The sequence below is a fragment of the Gekko japonicus genome, unplaced genomic scaffold (assembly GCF_001447785.1).
Source record: "Gekko japonicus isolate JY-2015 unplaced genomic scaffold, Gekko_japonicus_V1.1 scaffold1020, whole genome shotgun sequence".
Taxonomy (NCBI): domain Eukaryota; kingdom Metazoa; phylum Chordata; class Lepidosauria; order Squamata; family Gekkonidae; genus Gekko; species Gekko japonicus.
Genome location: NW_015177039.1, coordinates 252645 through 275910, shown reverse-complemented (window position 1 = coordinate 275910; position 23266 = coordinate 252645). Strand labels below are relative to the sequence as shown.

Below are 23266 nucleotides of genomic sequence, written 5' to 3'. Positions count from 1 at the left end.
GGCCTCCACTCCTCAAATCTCCAGGAATTTCCATACCTAAAGCTGGCAACTTTATTTCCTCCCCTCTCAGTAGCCTCTTATTTTGCCTTAAATTGGTTTTGATGTCAGCAGAGTGAGAAAATGCCAGAGGCTCTGGTAGAGCTCTCCAGCTGTCACCTGGAGACTGGCAACAGCTTGTTTGGAGGGTGGGGAGTATGGCATTTTATCTGTCTGAGGTCCCCCTCTTCCTCCTCCTCCTCCTCAGACCCCACCCTCAGCAGGCTTCATCCCTAAACTATCCTGGAATTTTCCAACCTGGAGTTGGCAACCCTATGTCCCCCCCCCCAGCCTCTGCCTAGAGAAAGGGCAGTCTTTCCCTGCAGTGGGAACCAAAGCAGCTGTCATCATTCTCCTCTCCCCCTATGAGGTATGTTAAGGTTGAAAGTGTGTGAATGGTCCATAATCCCCCAGACAGCTTTTAAAACATGATCCTGGGACCTACACACCACCAGACATTCCAACTGCCTTGCGGGGGGGGGAGTATGAGGTGTGGAATGGAGTGAAGTCCAATCAGCTTCCATATGCAAAAGACCTTGAAGGTTCCATATGCAACTGACATTCCAACTGCCTTGCGGGGAGGGGGGTGAGTTTGAGGTGTGGAATGCAGTGAAGTCCAATCAGCTTCCATATGCAAAAGACCTTGAAGGTTCCATATGCAACTGACATCCCAACTGCCTTGCGGGGAGGGGGGTGAGTTTGAGGTGTGGAATGCAGTGAAGTCCAATCAGCTTCCATAAGCAAAAGACCTTGAAACGCTGGGCGGGACTGCACAAAGCAGCCAGTCAACCCAGCCAGCGTCTTCTGACTGACAGTTCAAGCGTCCATACACTAAAGGAGTGCATTTTAGAACTTTGGCACCCACTATTCAATTATATATAAGGAGAGATTCAGTGGTCTCGACTGACACTGATGGCCAGTATTCCAGTTCCCCAATCTCAACCAAATTTTCCTCTTCTATATATCTGGCTATGTCTCTGAAGTAAACCATATATCCAGAGAGATGCCAAAGGGAATAAAATAAATATTTTTGACATTATTGTTCACAATATGCCAGAACTGTCTATTGTTCCCATCATGAGTAGCGGATATTAGAGCCCTCCATTTTTTCATCAAAGTTGCCCTTTTCTTATTGATTACTAGTTGTTTCCAGCTCTCCTTAACCATCTTAAGTCTGATTAAGGTATATTCTGATCTCTTGAATCTAAATTCCTTATGATAAGCTCTCACTTTTCTCAGCACAATCTGGCATTCATAATCAAATCAGTCATTCTTCCTTTTTTTTTTAGTTAGTTAAAGCAATGTAGCTGTTATACAGATTTACATTAGGGTTGCCAAATTTAAATTACTTACCGGCGGGGTATCCTCTGGCCGGTCCGGGAGCTGGTGGGGGACGCGCAGAAGTGACGTCACACGCTGGGCGGGGCCACGCCGTTTGAGGGGAAAACAAAGAGTTTTCCCCTCAAATGGCGTGGCTCCGCCCCCAGCGTGCGACGTCACTTCCGGGTGACGCGCACGCGGGGGTGGGGTTTCCCCCAGGCCCCGATTCCGGCGCGCCGGGTATCGGGGCTCCGAAACGGGGGATTCCCCGCCCCCCGGCTGCATTTGGCAGCCCTAATTTACATAAATCTATGATCTGGCTCAAAAGATCATAATAAGATGGGACATCAACTACTGAAGTGCATTTGATGCTCAAAAGATGGCATTCTTGCGAATCTCCCTTATATATAAAAGCTGAATGGTGGTGGCACTTCTCTGGAACATTCCACACGCTCCGGAATTGGTTGACGCCCTGGTGTGACATTCAGAATCTGTCCCTATCCACTGGCTGCATTGCTTGAGACTTGCCTCCAACATTCTAAACAGTTTGCTGTTCCCCTCCCCCCCATAGCCAGTCAGAACACAGAGGTTATTTGCATATGCAGCCTCATTGGCCTTTGCCTCGGAACACAGAGGTCGTTTGCATATGCAACTTGATTGGCTTTTGCCTCTAGGTGGGCTCTGTATCCTTATATGCTGCTGAGGTGGGCCCCGTATGACAGCCAATGTGACGTAGCAGTCAGGGCTTCAGAGCACGGGAGAGGTGTGCAGGTGTGTGGGGGGTGGAAAGCTGAAGAGTGAGGGGGAAATAAAGGTAGGTTAATGATTGGCTGGGAAGGAGATAGGGTTGTCAACTCCAGGTGGGAAATTCCTGAAGATGTGAGGGATGGAGCCTGGAGCGGGTGAGGTTTCAGGAGGCGTGGGACCTCGGACAGGTACAAAGCCATAGATTCCACCCTCCAAACCAACCATTCCCTTCTGGGGAACCATAGTTGCCAATCTCCAGGTGAGGGCTGGAGCTCACTCAAAATTAGAACTGTTCTTTAGGTAGCAGAGATCAGTTCCTCTGGAGAAAATGGTGGGCTCAGTGTCATTATACCCTGCTGAGATTGCCACAGCAAATTGACACTGAGTGTCCAAGGCCGGGGCACTCGCCCAGAGCCTCTTTCTAGAGGCCGTTATATTTATTTCCACAACGGGCCTTTTTCCTAGTGGATTATAAAACTAATTTCTTGTAATATCAATGGGGCCCATTTCTTTATTTTTATTCTCTGGTTGATCTGCTCCACATGTGAAGTTGGTGGGGGTGGGGAATTCCCTGCCCCCAGGTCCTGTTGCAGTGGTAGATTTTAAAAAAATAAAATGTAGCCCCGAGTACTTACCACAAGTTTTTATTGGAAGTGACAATAAGTCGCTCTAGGAATCACTGGAAACTCCATGGCAGTGATTCCTAGAGCTATCCTTTTTCATTTCTGGGAAGTACACGAGGCTGCATTTTTAAAAAGAACTTTCTCCTGTGATGTTGTGCCCCCCCCCCCAATCTCTCCTGCTGGTTGCTAGGTACTGCCTGTCAACCGTAATACAAGATGTAAGACAGTAACTAAGTAATTATTCTGAAATAATGTGTAGCATCCAAATGTAAGAGATAATCATACTTCCATCTTTATTTTCTAAATTATATGTTACTCTTTGAGAATTTTTAGACTTCTTTTCCACTGTATGGCAGTCAAGGAAGCTTGCAAATGATTACATATAAAACAGCACATTGCAAATGGTATCACAGTGTACTAAACTACTGAAAGCACATCCACACAGGAAATCAGTGGCATACCTAGCATATTTGACACCTGGAGCGGATCGTTTTTTTTTTAACATCCCCCTACCACATTCTCCTCTCTCCTTCTCTGTTCTCCCATAGTCTGCTGAAAGATCTATCCTAGGCTGAGTGGGCAAGCAACATTTGCAGAGCAATCCTAAACCAGTATACTCCAAATCCTACATGGGTCTTGTCAATGGGACTTACTCCCAGGAAAATGTTCCCAGCTTTCAGGGCTGCTCTCTCACAACTGGGGGTGGGGCTTTGCCCGCAGCTCATCTGGGGATCCCAGTTTGTGAGTCAGAGGGGTGGATGTGCCTGGTTCAATCATCACCATCTCCCCACCCGGCTGAAGAGTATTCATATGAGGTCTTGTAGCCACACCTCAGCCCTACCCAGCCTTCTGATGTTGCAAGAAATCAGCGCGGCAGCCTCAGAGGATGCTGGGATGTATGGGGGGCATTTGGAGTCCTTTCACCACCCACACCACCTGGGACAAATGAGAAGAGTCTCTCCCCCTCACACATTCCCTTGTCAGTGTGGCAGATTAGTGCATGTGTTGCATCCTTCTGTCTACCTGGCTTTGGGCATAGCCACTGCCAGGGATGGGTGGGCAGAGCTGGGGCTGCTGGCTGGTGATTGGTCACCTGTGTCATAAGAGTCCTCCCCCTTTGCTGATCTGCTGCAGTAGCAGCAGGCGTTGGAGTGAGCTTGGAAGGGAGTGAAGCCAGGTTACCCCCACCCTCTGCCCAGCCTGAGCTCTGTGGAAGGAAGTCCCACCACTAGGGCATTGCGGGAAGCAACCAGGAGGCCAGGCTGGTGGCTGGAATCATTGACCTGGGGAGCATCTAGCTGCATTGGCTGCCCAGTGGGGGTGCAGAGCTGGCTTCTGCCGCAGTTCCTCACTGGGTACAATTAAAGCACGTGCATCCCTGGAGAGGCCCTGAAGATGGGCAGAACCTCAAGTCGGCAGAGAGAGTCTTTAAAATTCTATATAGACAATGTACCCCCCTATTGCCTGCACCCTGGACAGACCACTACCACTGCAGCAACCACCCATGTTTCTAGTTTAATACTGTAATGTGTCCTCTTTGTAGAACCCCTTTGCCCCCATAAAACACACATGCATGTGCAAACACACATACCACTTTTGCAGAGCTAACCTCCTGCTTAAGAACTGTATGGATTCATGGGAAATCACTATACCACAGAATCATGGACATCTTCTGATATTTGGAATTAACCACCTTTCAGTAAAAGGCCACAATGTGGTATATAATTTGAGTCTCCAATTTACAGAAACTGAGGTAGCAGTATCAGAGGCTAAGAATCTTCCATGCCTTTTTGTTCATTAAATACAGAGAAGGCATAAGCACTGATGTTTTAAAAACAGCTTTCTCCATACAGACACAGCAGGAGAATGCTGATAGCAGCAGAGATATTTATTTTTAAAACATCACTGACTTCAGCAGAGCTTAATCTCAGATAACAATGTCTAAGATCGTTGGTCTGCAGTAGAAGAGCTAGATTCATATCCTGGATTTTTTGGCTAAGATTGTAGCCTAAATTTGACTAGAAGAATGTAATTAATAAAATGAAGAGTTGCCATTTAATTGTCAATCCCACAGAATCTTCTAATGGGTGTCATCAGAAGTTCTACCTTCTTATTGCTATTATTTTGTTTTCCTCTGCAGCAGTTACATGGGAACAATATTCACTTTACAGATGGATATGAGATCAAGGAGGACATAGGCATTGGCTCTTACTCAGTATGCAAGAGATGTATACACAAAGCCACAGAAGCAGAGTTTGCAGTGAAGGTAAGAAATCACTCTCCCATGTGGCTGCATGTAACCAAAGCTGTTCTTTATCATCTGGCTGCAATTAGCCAGGTTCAGTTGGGGACATTTGTAATGGCTTGATGCAAAGGTATTGTCAGCTAGCTGCCATGTTTCATTCGTATTTGTCCTTTTCATGCCTGTGGCGCGACTGCGCATGCTTGCTCGCTTGCTCTGCTCGCTTGCTGTAAACAGTGATAGGGAGGTGCTCATGAGACCGTGCGAACTGGTGCTGCCAGACTGGGTTATCTGACTAAATTTGAGGAGGAGGGAGGGCTTGCGTTCCACTGTTGGTGTGAATATTTCTGCTCTCGTGAGGCACGGAGACTCTCCCGTTCATTATGTAATCTCCCGCCGGGAGTATTCCCGCGCGCTTGCTTGGATTTCATTTGCTTAGCCACTTGCAGCATCATGTTATATGTACTGATGCACCTGCCCCATTGTCATTGTTAGGAACTTGCTGTTGAACCTGACAGGTATACAGTAACCAAGTATCCTTTTATTGTAAGTTCTTGATCATTATAACTTCGACAGATTTAAATAATGGGTTTTGTTAATACACTCAAAGCTCACAGCTCAAGTTTTTATTAAGATGGAGATCTGGAGATCATTTTGTTAAAATAGGGAGATCAGCCAAGGTTGTTACTTAGCACCACTTCTGATTGCACCCTAAATCCAGGTATACATTATGTTGATATTAGATCAGTTGATATATAAAATTAGGATTCATCCTGATGATACAGCATTAGCACTAATTGATTCCAAGGATGCAACATTGAGGTTTTAAAAACATTCACAAGGTTATTAGGCAACAAAATAAATATCAAAAAATCTGAATTGATGAATCTATCTATTCCTAACAGTAATTTCATCCATAATTTGAGTGGAATTCCCTGGAAGATGTCCATAAAATACTTAGAACAGATGGGAAATCAAGGAATGACGTAGCAAAGAGTAATGAGAACAGCGAAAAAGAATATGTTGCACAGATTCAGGTTCATTGAAAAGACAGGTACAGACTCTTTCTTTATAAGGAATACCCTTACATCTGCCTGTCAAAACAGCCAAAGGGAAGAAATTGAACCTGGCAGGCATAAAAGCTCTACGGTGTGAGGGATTTACCAAATTAGAAAAATAGTGGGCCATAGAGTCTTGTGCGGGGAAAAGACCAAGAAAACATGGAGAACAGACTCCAGAGCTACCAGTATTAATTACTTCAGTGAGCTTCAGTGTCCCAAATCCTCCTTCGCACAATCCGAAGAATATCCATTTCACCAGAATTGGCCAAAGAATCCAGATCAATACCAATTGATTTGATTTTAGATACTTTGAATTGAGTCCAGTTCGAGGTGTAAGGGTCTGCAGGGAGGAGAGCAATAAGACTTAGGAAGGGGGCTAAAATGGAGATGAAGCCAAAACTTAATAACAATCGATCACACCCTTGATTCAATAAGGTGTAAACCCAGCTCAGTGCAGAGAGTAAAATAAGCAACAGAATAACTCTGTTAAATATATCACTACCTTGAAAGCCAGAACTAATTGCTAGCTCCAGATAACAAACAGGCTGCCACATTTTACAGCAGTTTCAGTTTCTGGATTGTCTTTGAGGGTAGCCCTATGTAGGGCTTGTTACAGTAGTCCAGCCTGGAGGTTACTGAACCATGGATCAGCATGATTAAATCAAATATCTTCAAACAAGGAGCCAGCTCCTTAACTAGATATAGGTGGAAGAAAGCACTTTTTGTTGTTGTCATGGATGTCTGTTTCTCCAACAAGACCATGACCTAGCAAGACTCCCAAGCTCTTAACACAGTCTTCCAAAGAAAGATGCACACCATCAATGGTAGAAAGCATAATCCTATTTAAAACAGCAGCCCTTCCAGCCAGCACTGTCTTTACCTTATCTGGATTCTCCTTCAGTTTGTTCTCGTCAACCACTAGAAAGAACAGACAACATCTTCACAACATACCATCACACTATCTACTGGAGAACAACTACCATCTCTCCAACCCACCAATGAACAAGATACTAACCACCAACTACCATCAAAACAACTCTAAAAAAAAAGAGAGAGACTACACACGGTCCCCTCCTGATGGTCACAATGCCACACTGGATCTCTACATTGAATGTTTCCGCCATAGAGCCCAAACCAATGTGATCAACAAACACCATTGCATACAACAGAATCTCAACCATGTTGAAAGGAAGGCCATAGACAGTCTCAGGAACAATCCAAATATTATAATTAAAGAAGCAGACAAAGGCAGAGCCATTGTCATCATGGATAGATCGAACTACATCAAGGAGCCTCAAAGATAACTTACAAATGCTGCTTTTTACAAACAACTATCCTCAGATCCCACACAGGAATACAAAAAAGAACTAAACAAGATCATGAAGGAATTACCACTACACGTACAGGAAAAAATCCTTTCAGACACACCACAGGAACCTCGACCAGGTATCTTTTACCTTCTACCGAAAAGACACAAACCAGGCATTCAATGACTTGCACTTCACCATCAACCTGACAATGGACCAATTTATGCAAGTAATACATTTTCTAGACACCTCTGTACAAATACATGATGGACGCACAGACAGCACTTTATACTGGAAACCCACTGATGGCCAAACATATCTACATGCATCCAGCTATCATCCTAAACATACCAAACAATCAAATTTAAAGTCCAGTGGCACCTTTAAGACCAACAAAAGTTTATTCAAGGTATGAGCATTCGTGTGAATGCACACTTTGTCAAATACACTGGACAGTCAAGTTGATGGAGTTCCATTCTGTGAGGCTGAATGTGGTGCCTTCCATGGAGATAGTTCCAGGTGGTCAGCCATGTTTAGTCTGAAGCAGTAGAATAAATTTAAAGTCCAGTGGCACCTTTAAGACAAAACAACCTATTGTCTACAGTCAGGCTCTACGCTACAACTGCATCTGTTCCAGTCCTACAGACAGAGATTTTCACCTGAGGAATCTACAACAAACCATTTTGAACAAAAACCTCCACCTGATGGTCGAGAAACAAATTAACAAAGCCAGAATGATGCCCAGAGAAAGCCTTTTAGAAGACAGGCCCAAAAGAAACAATAACAGAACACCACTAGTAGTCACATACAGCTCACAACTCAAAACAGTTCAATGCATCATCAATTACTTACAACCTTTACTGAATAATGACAGTTCTCTCTCTCAAGCACCTGGGAGACACTAGTACCAGAGCTTGCAATAAACCCAGTGGCCAACTTTGCTGCTACAACAACATCAACTATGCCATCTCAGGCTCATTCACTTGCTCATCTTCTAACATTGTATATGCCATTAAATGCCAACAATGCCCTTCAATTCTCTACATAGGGTAAACAGGTCAAACCCTACACCAAAGGATACATGGACAAAAATCTGACATTACGAATCACAAGACTGAGAAACCTGGACCATTTCAGCCTTCTAGGACATTCAGTGGGTGACCTCAAAGTAGCTGTTTTATTGCAAAGGAACTTCAGGAACAGATTGGAAAGGGAAATTGCTGAATTACAAGTTATTACAACACTCGGAACAAAAAACCCCAGGACTGAACAGGGATATTAGTTTCTTATCTCACTACTTATGCTAATCTCATTCAGTCCTTATATCTGTATTCTCACCAAGAAAGGTCATATATCCTCTTTATTTTATTGTATTTCTTATTTGGAATAGTATTTTGGAATAGTGATTGTAATGTAATGCAATCAATAGTAGAATGTAATGTTATTTGGAATGGTAGATTGGAATGTATTTCTCTGGTCTGGCGACAGAGGAGCCATAACACTGGACATCCAATCACCCCACTTAAAAAAAAAAGAATGCTGTTACTTACATTCATGCTTGAGAGGAGATGGATGGAGCGTAACAGCAAGGTTTCAGTTAATTACTCTCAACATCCTACAATTAAGAAGAGTGCATTTACACATCAATCTCCAATTTTGATATATATAAATATTGGTTCACTATGTTTCCCCCTGGAATTAAATCCAAGAAACTGTGACCATGTAAACTAAGCTTTTTTATTCCTGTTTGGTCCTTGCATCTGTTAAACATCTTCCTTATGCTCTATGCTAATTTGCTGCTCACCCTCTACCTATATGTGTGGACTGATAACTTCCACTTCAATGCATCTGAAGAAGTGTGCATACACACGAAAGCTCATACCTTGAATAAAACTTTGTTGGTCTTAAAGGTGCCACTGGATTTGAATTTTGTTCTGCTAGCAATCCTGCCATAATTTTCTTGCAGCTTTGGTAATTTGACATAATAAAAAAGCTAAATTAAAACAGGAGTGAGACACAAAGAGGTACTATTTTTAGAAGGAGCTGTGGCTGTAATAGAAACCTCTGTACTTGTGCTTCTCAGCAGCAAAGACCTCCTGTATTTTCCCCTGGTAATTTCTCTGCATTCAAATTAATCTTCCAGATGAAAACTGTCACTTTCAAATTCCTGCATGCCAGGGCTGTTGATGCCTTTTTTTTTCTTTTTTTGTAGGAAGTTATATTTATCCTGCATATAGTTAGTGGAGCTGTTCTCTCTTGAGGGATGACTTGAATATGAAATGATTCATAGAATTTATGAATGAATTAAGTTTTTTCCTTGTGATACACGTCTACAAACAATGTGTCATGGTGGCATTTTGTAACTTGTTACCATCCCAAAGACTGCAATCTAAAGCACATTGTATACAATAAATTAGTTTAAGCAGTGGCAATATAAAAAGTTCTCTTCCTTATGTTTCCTCTATACAACTGGCATTTCTTTAGCTTCCTCAGAAAGCTCTGTGTCAGATATAAATATTTCAAATAAACATTGGTGGTAGCCAGAGAGAAGGGTTCCCCCTCCCCTTATTGCTGCTCCTTACCCTTTTCCTTTACTCATTTCTGCTACTGAACTGCTGCCCTATATATTTTATGCACACTTGTGAAAGGCTAATGGGTGTCAGCTGTCCCTCCACTTCCGTGCTGTCAGCTTATAGCTTATTGCTGCACTCATCATTTTTTCCCCAGATAATTGATAAGAGCAAAAGGGACCCCTCTGAAGAAATTGAGATTCTGCTGAGATATGGACAGCACCCAAACATCATCACTCTCAAAGATGTAAGTGGTCTTTAGTATATCATCTATATACTAATAGTCAAGACGCCCCCTGTGTGCAGATATCTAAATCCGCACATCGGGGGCACCTAGGGGGCAAAGAGATTTTCCTGCACACTTGGGGTAATCCCTACGTGTGCAGAAAAATCTGAAAAGTTTAAAAAACTATATGGGGGATATTTAAACACACACCCCCAAAAAAAGTAAAAGAGTCCCATGCACATGCGCAGTTGCCACTGCGAACTGTGGCAGATCCATGCAAGGGCTTGCTGCCATTGCTGCTAGCAGCAGTGGCAAAGCCTGGGTGGCCAGCGGCTGGGAGCCACGGCCGTTGCTGCGACAGAGGGGGAGAAGCCTGGTGGGCCCAGCAGTGAGGAGCCACGTAGGGCTCACCACCATTGCTGCTTGGGGGGGGGGAGAAGCCTGGCGGGCAGGTTCACCGCTGTTGCTGCTGTCAGTGGCGGCGGTGGGGGGGAAGCCTTGGCGGGCTGGTGGCTGGGAGCCGTGGCCGTTGCTGCTGTCGGGCGGGCGGGCAGGCAGGGGGAAGCCTGGCGGACCACCTGCTGGCCTCACCTGCAGCTGCCTTCTCCTCCTCCGTGTGGAGCATGGAGTAATGCAGGCTGGTCTTTGGCACACCTTCAAGCTTGCAGCCATGGGAAGGTGAAACAGAGCTCATAAACCTCTGAGGTTTGAGGTTGGCAGAACAAGAGAGAAGGTTCTTTGCAATGTAAGCTAACTAAGGATGCTGCAGACTTGGCACCAAACATGTTCAACAGGAAAGCATACAGTTTTGACAGCTGCACTCACTTGTGAACCAAGCTTCAGATCTTGCCTTGCTGCCATCCAAATCAAGCAGCCGCCTATCAGCTCCACAGCTGCTCAGTAGCTATGTTGGTGGAGTTTCATTTCCTTCTGCCATGCTGCTACTTTTGCATCTACTCAGTAGGTGAAATTGATTGTCCCCCCAGGGACATTGATGGCTGGGTTATGTGATTAAATGATGCTGTGAGGGGAACTGTGACTCAGCTCTCATACAGCTGTGCAAAAATACACATGCACAAAATAACATTGATGACATGAATTTAGATGTATGCCAAAAACGAAGACTTTCAAAAAATAACAAAAACCTCAGTGTTTGCTCAAGAGGACCCTGTGCTGCTGTTATTTTTCAAGTTGTAGTCCCTTTTTGTTCTTGTAACCACATCAAGATAATACCAGAGTGCCCTATGAATAATAACAGAGGGCCTCATGAATAGAAGTCTGATGTCTTTTCTGCACTTGTAGGTCTATGATGATGGGAAATATATATACCTTGTGATGGAGCTGATGCGAGGGGGAGAACTCTTAGACCGGATACTTCGACAAAAATGCTTTTCTGAACAAGAGGCCAGTGATGTCCTTTTTACCATCACCAAGACAGTGGATTATTTGCATTCCCAAGGAGTGAGTACCATTTCCCGTGTATCCAGCAAACTTTCTTAAAATGCAATCTTGATTTGATTTAGAAATGCTGAATGATAAGGAGTGTTACCCAAAATGGATTCTAAAACGCAGATAAACTTGAAAGTTGATAAACATACTACTGAAAAACAAATGTCAAGAGGATGAAATGGAATTGCTTCCTGTTATTTTCAAATGCACAGATGTCACTCTTACATGGTATCCTCCAGATTGAAGAGTTGATTAATTAACACTGTAATCCCAAGCAGAGTCTTACTCTTCCACTGAAGTTATACCTAAGTCCACTGAAGCAAATGTGCTTAGAAGGGCATAACTCTGCTTGGGATTGAACTGTAAGCAACTAACACAAGGCATTTATTTATTAAGAGAGCTTGCTTAAACGTGTTCCTGTCTGTCGGGAAATTCACTTTCCAAATCTTAGGGCTGATATATATTTGGTAATTTTAGATCTCCAATATATCAGCAGATACAAGCATAGTCATGTCAAGGATTCGAAGGGTTGGGGAAGTTGCATCTGCCTATCCACTTTGTATGTTACCTGTGGTCATGTGTTTGCTGCCATTGCAACTCATACTGCTGCTCTGGATAAAATGTGTAACATAAAAGTTTGGTTAACATGGGCTGTGTATGATGCTAGCAATGTCACTAGCATGAATCAACCTTTAAATGAAAGCACAGAAGTTGCAGACCTTACTGGAAGTGGTAGGGGAACAACCATGGCAGCCACACAGCTCTGAGCACCACTGAAGTGGGCCTTGGTCTTGTGCTTGTGTCCACCTCTCCAGCAACAAGTGATATTACTTATCTACAGGGGCAGATCTACTACAAAACTAATGAAGCAACCTTTTTTTTAATTAGTGAATTTTTCAACAAAATTGATGGCGTTTCTTTAAGTGTTTGTTATTAAAATAAGGCTATTTTAGTGACAGAATCATAAGCCAATGAGTTGAAGTACTTAATATTGAGTTTAGAATATGCTCTAATACCCGTTTCATATGGCCTCAAAATATCCCTGTGATTGTTTGCTGGTTGAGATGAGGCCCCCATAACAGTTCAAGCTTCAGAGTCCCAAAAATGTAGGTTCGCCACTGGTTATCTATATAACAATGTTTTTAAAAAGTAGAAGCTTATTACTATTGTTATTCACTGGATATTCTTGATATTTTGGAAGGCCAGTGGTAACTATCAAGAATTGCCCAGTTCTTTTGACTCATAGCTAAAATGCATCCTCATTTTCATTATTGCTTGGCAAATGTCTAGAAGTTCATGGCTCCAAATGTCCAAGAGAAGAAACAAAATAACAATTACACTTGCTGCCATAATTTCTGCCAGTTATTAGTATATCTTTAAACTTTTCAGTTGTCAAATTGAGTTTGATACTGACTATTAGAGCAACATTTTTTTTTTAATGTAACAATTCACTTCATTTTCAGGTTGTCCACCGAGATCTGAAGCCTAGTAATATCCTTTATATGGATGAGTCGGGAAATCCAGATTCAATCAGGATCTGTGATTTTGGATTTGCCAAACAACTGAGAGCTGAGAATGGTCTGCTAATGACTCCATGTTATACAGCCAATTTTGTAGCACCTGAGGTACGTGGCAGGAACCGTGTTTCATGACGCACAGAGAAAGATGGTTTACCAAAATATGAATTTATTTATGTTTTACTCTTTCTCACACTGGAAGGAGCAAAAACACCTCAAACAACTCTGACTTCTATCTCAGCCCAAGCTCCTCTTCATTCCATTGCCACTGATATACTTATCCAATTAAAGATAATGTTAGAAAGGCTGCCCCGTGTGTGATACACAGTGGGGTTGACAGATGTGAGATTCCATGTTTGCTTACATAAATCTCTTTTTATTTGGAGTCCGTTAACTCTTTATATTAGGTGGCAATATAGTAACTGCAGCATGACACATATTGTGGATAGTTAACGATATCTGTAAAAGGGGGATTTGCATGCCATCTAGTGGGAGCAGTATTCTCTGTGCCTAGTATACAGCAGGAAAACAAACCACATGTTATAAAGGCACAGTTGGTTGTGTGCCAGAGACAGTTTAATGATATAAAGGCCTTTATTTTTCCAGTTTTCACCTGAGTTTAGGTGACTTTTATTTGTGCTGTTACAGAATATCGGGCAAGAAGTCACAGTTCTGGTGCCAAAGAGTACTCCCCATATTTTCAGATGGGTCAAAATAATCTTTGACTCAGCAAACAGAAGGTATTATGCCCTGTGCAATCATCAAAACATGCAGTTACATGCTGGGTTTCATTTACAATCTCAAAGGGTCTTTTTAGGCAATAATCCTGAGGTCACACACAGGCATGTTCATTCATTGTCCAAATGTTTTAAGACATTTTAATGATCAATGCAACTCCCTTTAAGCTTTAAAGTTGCTGCTTCAAACAAGCAGCCTTCACCACATCTCATGGCAGCAAGTTTATTTTTCACACAAGTTTTTTTGTATGAAAGATACTTTATTTTTCCACTCCTAGACCAACTGCCTATCAATTTCATTGGATGTTGATATTTTGAGAGATAAAGTTCTTTCTAGCCACTTAGAGGGGTTGTGGCTCAGAAGGCCCCAAGTTCAATCATCAGCACTTCCAGTTAAGGACCAGGCAGTAGGGGATGGGAAAAACATCTGCCTGAGGCCCTGGAGAGCCACTGTCAGTCTGTGTAGACAATATTGACCTTGACAGAGTAATGGTCCGATTCAGTATAAGGCAACTTTATACATTGACTTGCTCTACATTATGCTTAATTTTATAAACATCTAGTATGTCTACTCTTCACTGTCTTTTCTCTATACTGAAAAGTCCCAGACTCTTTAGCCTTTCATCATAGAGAAGGTATCACTGCTCATTTTGGTTGCCCCTCTCTGCTCCTTTTTCTGCTCTAATTTTTGTTCCATGAGTAATATTTAGTAGGACTGTAGGGGACCATTGCTTTGTCAGCAGGTCTGGTGTGTAGATAACCAGCCAGCCATGCGTGGTATTATTCCTTCCTCCTTCAATGTATATTCTGCCAAATGAGTCAAGCATATAAAATGAGAAAAATAATACCTGTCAAAAATTATTCATGCCCTCACTGTTAGGTTACTTTGCACAGGTACTGTATATTTTTCTATCCAAGCCATCAACCAATCTGGTAATCTCAAGCAAATGTGAAACAAGCAGTGTTGTAAACTTCCTTTTTGATTTAGCCATTCTAAAAGTAATAGAATACAGCATCTATTTTATTCTTCAATGTTTATGTTCTTGCAGGTCCTAAAACGGCAAGGCTATGATGCAGCCTGTGATATTTGGAGCTTAGGGATTCTGTTGTACACTATGTTAGCAGGGTAAGTGCAGGAGTTTCTCTTCATCTGTCCAGGAAGAGAGGCCGAAAAGTATTAATGACAGAGACACAGCACAGAAAAACATCTGAATTTATTTAAACAGAGGTTTTGCCATTGGTGACAAACACTGCATATTTTATTTCATAGACTCCAAAGCATATTATGTAGTTGTTACAAGTCTATTCTGGGAGCTGCAATTTTTTGGAGGTAAACCAGTTGCCTGCTTGTTACTTTTAACAGGGCAAATAATGGCTCTGGGGAAGAAAAGTCAGGAAAATGGCATGGGAGGGAAGGGTCTCAAACTGGATTGGGCCCCTGTTGGGACCGAACAGGCCCCTGGGTTCATTTCTGAGAAGTAAATGCAAGCACTCAACACATAACACTGAGCGCAGTTTTTTTTTTTAAAAAAAAACCCTTTAATTTGTGGTAAAAGAAATCTTTCAGGTTTAGCAGAATGTATGCTGAGCAGAAACCAAGCAAGTAACAAAAACAACAGTAGTTGGCTAAGGATAACTAAAGCCTGGCTTACTAAAAAAAGAAGAGGAACAACTGCTTGCTTCCACGGTTGTCAGCAGTTCCTGGGTTATGTCACAGTCCAGTGCTTCACAGGCCATGTTCATTCAATGACCTCCCTTGTCATTACAAGCTGCCACCCATTTATCATATCCCTTTCCTCAAGCGGTGAACCTGTCAACCAGTCAAGGTTCCCCCAGCTATTTAACATTAGTAATTTTAAAAGGATTGGGGAGGCTCCCAAAGATTATTCTCTTGAAGGGCAAAGCCTGCAGCTGGGTGTGTTTAAAACCGTGCCAAAACAACATCGAGGCTCGAATAGCAACTATTCCTTATAGCCCCCCCCCCCCTAAGGATGCTATGTAACAATAACATTGTCCTGGATCTTCTGGCATATCATTTGGTTTGACTATAATTTTCTCAGATTAGTTGACAACAACCACTAGAATGGACAGCCACTGACTGAGCAGTTGAAACTCTGATTGATCGATCTAATGATTAGAACTTGCAGACCTAGATGATTTACACATTGTCAGAATTTGCATTATCATGGTAGATGCTAAGTTGTTGGCACTCATAGGAGAATGTTCCCTGTATTTGTTTGGTATAAGCAAATGTCTAAGAGGCTGTGGCTCAGTGGAAGATCATCTGCTTGGCGTGCAGAAGGTCCCAGTTTCAATCCCCAGCATCTCCAGTTAAGGACCGGGCTGAAGGGGATGGGAAAGCCCTCAACCTGAAGCCCTCCTTATTGGGGGGGGGGAGACTTATTTTACACAATGCATTTCAAAGTAGAAGAACAATTTCTTCTTGCATCATTTCCCCACTGAAAATCAGCCAACCCTAATCTGCTTTTTTGCCCACTGGATACCTTGTGTGAGGGTAAAAGCAAATCGATTGAGTGATTTTCAGCATACAATGGTGCTGAGGAAAGGATTAAGAATCTCTTCTTTCTTCTTACGCCTTTCACTGCACCAGACTTCCACTTCAGATTGCAATCTGGGATTGCATTGGATGAAAGGGGGGGGGGGGATCTTGACAAAAGAATTATTGAACTAAATGTTTTTAGTTTTGGTGTCCTTGTAATTCCAACTTGAGCAGTTTTCGCAACCATACACAAAAACAGGTATCTATAGAGTTGATCTCTTGCTGTTCCTTACATCTCCTGTCTCAGTTGCCAGCACTTTCCCCATCTGTCCCATTACTTCTGAACAGTTTTACTCATTGCTGAGTAAACCTCGTATGACTTTCAGGCATAACATGATTAGGGAAAACAAAGCTAAGGCATGCAGCCTTTCACATTACTCTCATTTCCAAAAAAGTGAACAGCCAGATGTGCAACACAGTTGAATTAGGGAGTCAACTAGACAATGTACAAGAAATCTGTGATCAGATCTCCCGCTGTCTTAAATTTTCTACAGGGGTTGGCTCAGGGCTGTGGAGCTGACAGGCAGTAGGGTTGCTAATCTTGGGAGGGGGCCTGGAGATCTGCTATTAAAACTGATCATCATACAACAGAGATCAGTTCCCCTGGAACTGTAGGGTGCTTTGTAGGGAGGACTCTATGGCATTGTACCCTGCTGAGGTCCTTCCTCTCCCTAAACCCCACCCTCCCCAGGCTCCACCCCCAAAATCTCCAGGTATTTCCTCAGAGCCAGCAGCACTACGGGGGTGGGGGGGCAGAGGCTGTTTTACACACATATACACATGGTTTTCTAGATAGAAATTGACCCTGTGGTGGCTATTAACCCTATAAGGAAAAATAACAGGTGAATAAATACACACAGATCACGCTGCCACATCTACTTTGGCCCTCAGACATTTGCTTTTACCAGACTTTATACAGGGAACATTCTCCTATGAGGGTCAACTATGGCTACTGTTTATGCTCTTTGTGTATTGTGTATTGTGTACTTCCTAGTTTTCATTTTGATGTCAAGCACTATGCTTAGTGGCATTTTCCTATCTTATATTCTAATTGCAAAGTTAACCAGATCTTTGGTTACTTAAATCTGGTGAATGGAGCTGTGAAGGGAACTTTCTACAAACCTCAAAAGGGGCCCAGGTTTGCAGCAAAATGTGAAATCTAAAAACCCCAAACAACTACTGGGGAGTTTAAAAACCCCAAAAATAATAAAAGGAGTGTCTGTAGCTTTAAGTAACAGATTCCCTCAGTGGCTGTTACTAGGCAACCACAGTATTTCAGGCTTGGTATGTCAGCAAAAGGCAGAGCCCTTTCCAGGCCTATTTTGACCTTCAAGGGAGGACTCATTGGGGCTAGGCCTAACTAGAGTTGAGAAAGTCCTGGAGATTTTGTGATGGAACCTGAGGGAGGGCAGGGTTTGAGGAGGGGAGAGGCTTCAGTCAGATATTATACACAGAGTCCACCCTCCATAGGAGTTATTTTCTTCCAGGAGACAGATCTTTGTCATCTGGAGCTCAGTCGTAATTCTGGGAGAACTCCAGGTTCCACCTTGAGGTTGGCAACCTTAGGCCTGGCAGCAACCAGAAGGTGACTTGATACCACCTGACTCACATGACTCAACAGCAGCCACCCTATGACAGCCAGTGCAGTGTAGCAGTTCAGAGTAGGATATGGAAGGCTGTGGAAGCTTACTGGGTGATTTTGGACTGGTGACATACTTTCAATCTGACCTACCTCACAGGGCTGTCATGTAGATAAAAAGGAGGAGAGGAGAAGAGATTGGATTTATACCCCGCCCTTCACTTGGAGTCTCAGAGTGGCTTACAATCTCCTTTCCCTTTCCCACCCCACAACAGACACCCTGTGAGGTAGGTGGGGCTGAGAGAGCTCTTTCAAGAACTGCTCTTTCAAGAACAGCTCTCATCAGAACTACGGCTTGCCCAAGGTCATCCAGCCAGGTGCAGGTGGAGGAGTGGGGAATCAAACTCTGTTCTCCCAGATTAGAGTTCCCGCACTTAACCCCTACACCAAACTGGAGAATAATGTAAGCTGCTTTGGTCCCCACTGTAGAGAACGACCATAGTTCTCTTAGGTAGTGGCTGCAGAGAGGGAGGCAATGGAAAGCTGAAGACAGAGGGGCAGTTAAAGGTAGGTTAGCTGTTGGGTAGGAAGGAGATAGGGTTGCCAGCCCCAGGTTGGGAAATTCCAGGGGGTGCAATCTTCACTGATCCCCCTCATTCTGTGAAAGACCTCTGACACACACACACCCCAGTTATTCCTGGTGGTCCATCAGAAGGAGCATTTCAGGGGATGTTTTGGACTGCCAAAGAAGGGGAGAATTGGCAATAGTCACCCCCCCCCCATTCTTGTGCTAGTGGAAATCTAGGTAGGATCCAAGTCAGTATCTGGTAGGTGTTTTAAACGGTTCTTTTTTTTTGGGGGGGGGAATAATTGTCCTGTTTTCCTTCTGTTATTAGGGTAGACACTTCCTTTCCATTTCTGGTGAATTCTACAAGGTGGACAATATTAGGAATATGTATTAATGTAGCTAAGTTGCACAGTTAGGAAAGTGTGGAATCATATGTAGTTAAACACTCTTCAACAAATAAACTTACTTTTACCAAACTTTATTTATATTCATATGCATTTTTGTAGCAGAAGAAACAGAAGCCTAATCTAAATAATACTGTTCCCTATTACAAGTGGCTAGCTAATCCAGCAGCATGTGTTTGCAAGTGTGAGACCATGAGTGTGTCTTTGGCTTCCTTGCACAGGAGGGATCTGCAGAAGTATCTTCCTTTCTGCCACAGCAGGAGGCAAGAGAACAAAGGCAAAGAAAGAGGAGTCACAGAGAAGCTTCTAGTGTAGACAAAGAGAGGCATCACATGTACTCAGTCTGGTTCTAGTGCATGGGGAACTATAGTGGCCCCCAGTGTCCAGGCATGCTGAGTTGCCTTTACTCCAACCAACAAGATGTTACTGTTTAAAGAAAAACAATAAAACTATATTTTTCAAGCAAAGCATTCTTCAGCTACAAGGAAGGCACATAAAAACAGACACTTGTGGGATCAAACTCTGTTTTCCTTAGAGAGAATTTCAAAGTGACTGGTGCACTTTTAAAGACTATCATGCAGCTGTGTTGATTAAAAAGAAGGGTATCATCCCCCAGTTCCTACTGTTATTTTCATCAGCCGTGCCATTATTTTTTTCTTTCATGCTTATTTTCTTATGTCAGAGTACACGAAACAAACATATCTGTTAAACTTGTGTGGTACAAATAAACTATTTAACATACCACTCATTTGACTGACAGATTCACTCCTTTTGCAAATGGTCCAGATGATACCCCAGAGGAGATTCTGGCCAGAATTGGCAGTGGAAAATATGCACTGACAGGAGGAAACTGGGATTCAGTATCTGATGCTGCCAAGGTGAGCGGACACCTCAGCTTCCAGTGCTATCCTTCCAGACTTTTTCAGCCATGAATACCTCTGTAAGGGACAGCCTACATGTTTGTGTGGGAAATGCATGACTGGATTGCCTGCCAATCACATAAATGCTAAAAAGCTGTGTGTGGAATGGGGATAATTTAAATCAGGGGCATGGCTTAGGTGAAAAAGAAGGTCAACCCTTTCTTTTCATGCTGTTTCTACAATAGAAATTAGTTATACGTTCTGCTCTAACCTGCCATTAATTATAATAGGGCGGAAAAGGATGGCATCTGTGTTGGACCTGTCTTTTGCTTTATTGGGGCTAATAGCTTGGTGGGGAAATCTCCTATTTCCAGGGTCCAAATCTCCTGTCTCATGCCTGCCTTTTAACATCAAAATAAATGTCGTATCTGGGTTTTTCCTTCCCCCAGATGTAGTAGCTGGGTTATACTTGTTACCAATCAATTTTCCTGGGTTGTGTCTTAGGAGATTTCATTCACTTGCTTCTCATCTTCCTCATTTCTCCACTCCTATAGGAGACCCTGGACCCAGGGCCGGCTCGCTCACTAGGCGAACTAGGCATTTGCCTAGAGCATGTCGGCCCTTAGGGGCGCCAAACTGCACCCGCCCCCCGCCAAAAGCCCTGCATTTCTGCGGCCTTGTGACCCCCACCGCTGCCACCTCTTTGGCCAGCTAACTTCTCCCTGCCTGCCCCCTTGGCTTCCCAGCGGAGCCCTTCTCCTCCTCCTCTTCCTCACGGCTGGGGACTGGCAGCTGCAGCAGGAGCAGCAGCAGGGCCAGGGGAGCGACGGCTTGTGAGCACCCCACCAGACAGCCTCTTCTCCAGGCGCCCTGATGAAGGGCGCCAAACTGCACCCGCCCACCCCGCCAAAAGCCCCCCTGCTGGCTCTGACCAGGTGGGTGCATGGGGGGGCACCGTGGCACAGGGGGGGCGCCAGAAGGGATCCTCACCTAGGGTGCAAAATAAGCTGGGGGCAGCCCTGCCTGGACCAATAAGGATGGGGCTGAGGAGCTACCCCATCTCTTGGGCAATGAGGAGGCATCACTTCATGCCCCAGTCCTCCCACCTTCTCTGAGCTTATTCTGCTCCTGGCTGACCAGGCCTCTGTTTGAGGTTCAGCTGGCTCATGCCCTGATGATGGCATGTTGGCTTGCCTCCCAGCACGCCACCTCAGTCAGGTCACAGATGTGATGCTCTCAGCACTGCAGTGACACCGATAGCTGTACATGGTTAAGCCTAAAATTCTGCACAAAAGATCATATTCACAATTCTCCTGTATCTCCTATTAGATCCCAAAGCCTAAGTGCTTGAGTGCTGTGATCAATGTTCCGTCTAAGCTGTGGAGTCCTGTGAGCAAAAATTCTACTCTGTGAGCAACCGGCATTAAAGTTGTGAGCAAGTACTTTGGCTACTGCATAGATCAGTTTGCTCTAGAACCCTCCTTCCTGGGCTAAGACAAAAAATGTGTGAGCCAGAGACTAAAAACCTGTGAGCTAGCTCACACTAACTCAGTTTAGAGGGAACACTGGCTGTGATTGTAGCTGACCTGTGGTTTCCCCAGCTGTGCTCCAGTAAAGTGAAAAATTTCTATCTACTTGGTATGGGTGGGATACCCTAACCTGGTTAGGGGAAATTTACTTGCATGGTAGGACAGTTCCTTTGCATGCAGCATAGAAATTGATTCCCTGCTGCAATGTTTGCCTAAAATTCAACACCATTCTTTAATTTCTAGGGGAACACCCAGTTATGGAATTTTTGTGTTTAGGAGTTTTGCGTTTTTTGTGAGGGAAGCTTCATCACACTGGTGACACATTAAAGGGGTGTAAGACTGGTTTTCAGATGATGGTATCTTAACAGCATTTTCCACTTTAGCATTCTGTATTTTCACACACGATACTTTTGATCTGAAATCACAGTCAAACTGAATCAAATTTTCCCTTGCTTTCTGCAATCCCTTTTTAACAGGATATTGTATCCAAGATGCTTCATGTAGACCCCCATCAGCGCTTAACAGCAGCCCAAGTTATAAGGCACCCATGGATAGTTAACAGGGAATATCTGTCACAAAATCAGCTCAGCAGACAGGATGTTCATCTTGTAAAAGTAAGTAGAAATCAACAGTTTTGTATGTCTGCACTTAGAAAAGGTCAGTGATCACCTTCGGTGACTCCAACAGAATTCAATTAGTGTAGAAGCTATTTCATGCATCAGTTTAACAATTTTCTCTTCTGGTATGCTGAGTTGATAGGATCTCTGTATCTGAGATATTGTTGGGAGGGATCAGCTAAAGCAGCCTTGGGACTTACGGGATCTAATGCAAAGGAGTCACTGATTACTTTCTCCTTTATGTGCTTGCACACGTTTATGAACCGACAACTCACTCACAAATCAACATATACACATTAACCACATAGTTCCCATATGCAGACATGCACATAGCAAATTACTTTGGTGTCCCACACAACCTAGGACAGTGTTTTGAAGCGATAGTAAAAAAACCCCTTTCCATCCCATTATTTGTCTTGTTGTAGATGCTCCCTTTTCAATCACCTGTTGAGAACTAGGGAATGAGGATGTGTGAAGGACTGGTTTTTAAATGTCATATGTATTTTTATTCTACAGGGCGCAATGGCAGCCACCTACTTTGCTTTAAACCGAACTCCTCAGGCACCAAGACTGGAACCTGTATTGTCCTCCAATCTAGCCCAGCGGAGGGGGATGAAGAGACTGACCTCAACGAGGTTGTAGTGGTCCCAAAGAATGCCTGGTTTTAAAAAACCACCTTAAATTAATTTGAGAGGCTGATCTACATTACTAATTTTGTGGCATAATTGACATGTAAACTGCTAGAACTAGCAGAATTGCACGATGAAGAAAAATTACCCTTTGCTTTCAGGGGGTTTGTTTTTGTTTTTTACATTAGCACCAAGATCCCAAGTTAGCGGCTACTCAAAAATGTGCCAATTTTTCACTTGCTGTATTTCTTCTTATATTTATATATAAACGATTCAGGTATTGTTCCCGTCATACCCCTTCTCTTTTTCTCCAAAATGCTATTTTTGGAATCATTTAGGTGCTCTGTATGACCATATTCTGTAAACATTTTTTGGGTTTAGAGGTCAGTTATACCAGCATACGTGTCAAAGGTGTATTGGCACAGCTAGTCCACTGGAGCAACTAGCCATCCTCAGCTGCAGGGAAGTTTGTCTCCAAAGAGGAGAAAGCAATGAAACATACAACATCACAAAAATCAGTGGCCTGCTAAAAGTGGGTTCAAGTGAAGTGAAAAAGAATTGCTGTATTAGCACTTGTTCCGCTTCTCAAAAAAGCCCTTTCCACATGTATATATAGAAATTAACACAAGAGAGAGATCAGAGTTGCATGTACTGGGCCATCCCCAACCACCACATGTTCAAGAGT

General features: G+C 43.4%; 1 protein-coding gene across 1 annotated transcript in view; it reads left to right on the top strand.

The window, feature by feature from the left end:
- RPS6KA2 (ribosomal protein S6 kinase, 90kDa, polypeptide 2) overlaps nt 1-22788 on the top strand; it is a 244302-nt gene extending 221514 nt beyond the window's left edge. Inside the window, exons 14-21 of the mRNA XM_015428014.1 lie at nt 4867-4992; nt 10064-10153; nt 11435-11593; nt 13045-13206; nt 14885-14961; nt 19707-19824; nt 21812-21949; nt 22469-22788. Of these exons, the coding sequence (XP_015283500.1) occupies nt 4867-4992; nt 10064-10153; nt 11435-11593; nt 13045-13206; nt 14885-14961; nt 19707-19824; nt 21812-21949; nt 22469-22594 (996 nt within the window). The 3' untranslated portion in view covers nt 22595-22788. The remainder of the gene's footprint in view (nt 1-4866; nt 4993-10063; nt 10154-11434; nt 11594-13044; nt 13207-14884; nt 14962-19706; nt 19825-21811; nt 21950-22468) is intronic.
- The last annotated feature ends 478 nt before the right edge of the window (nt 22789-23266 follow it).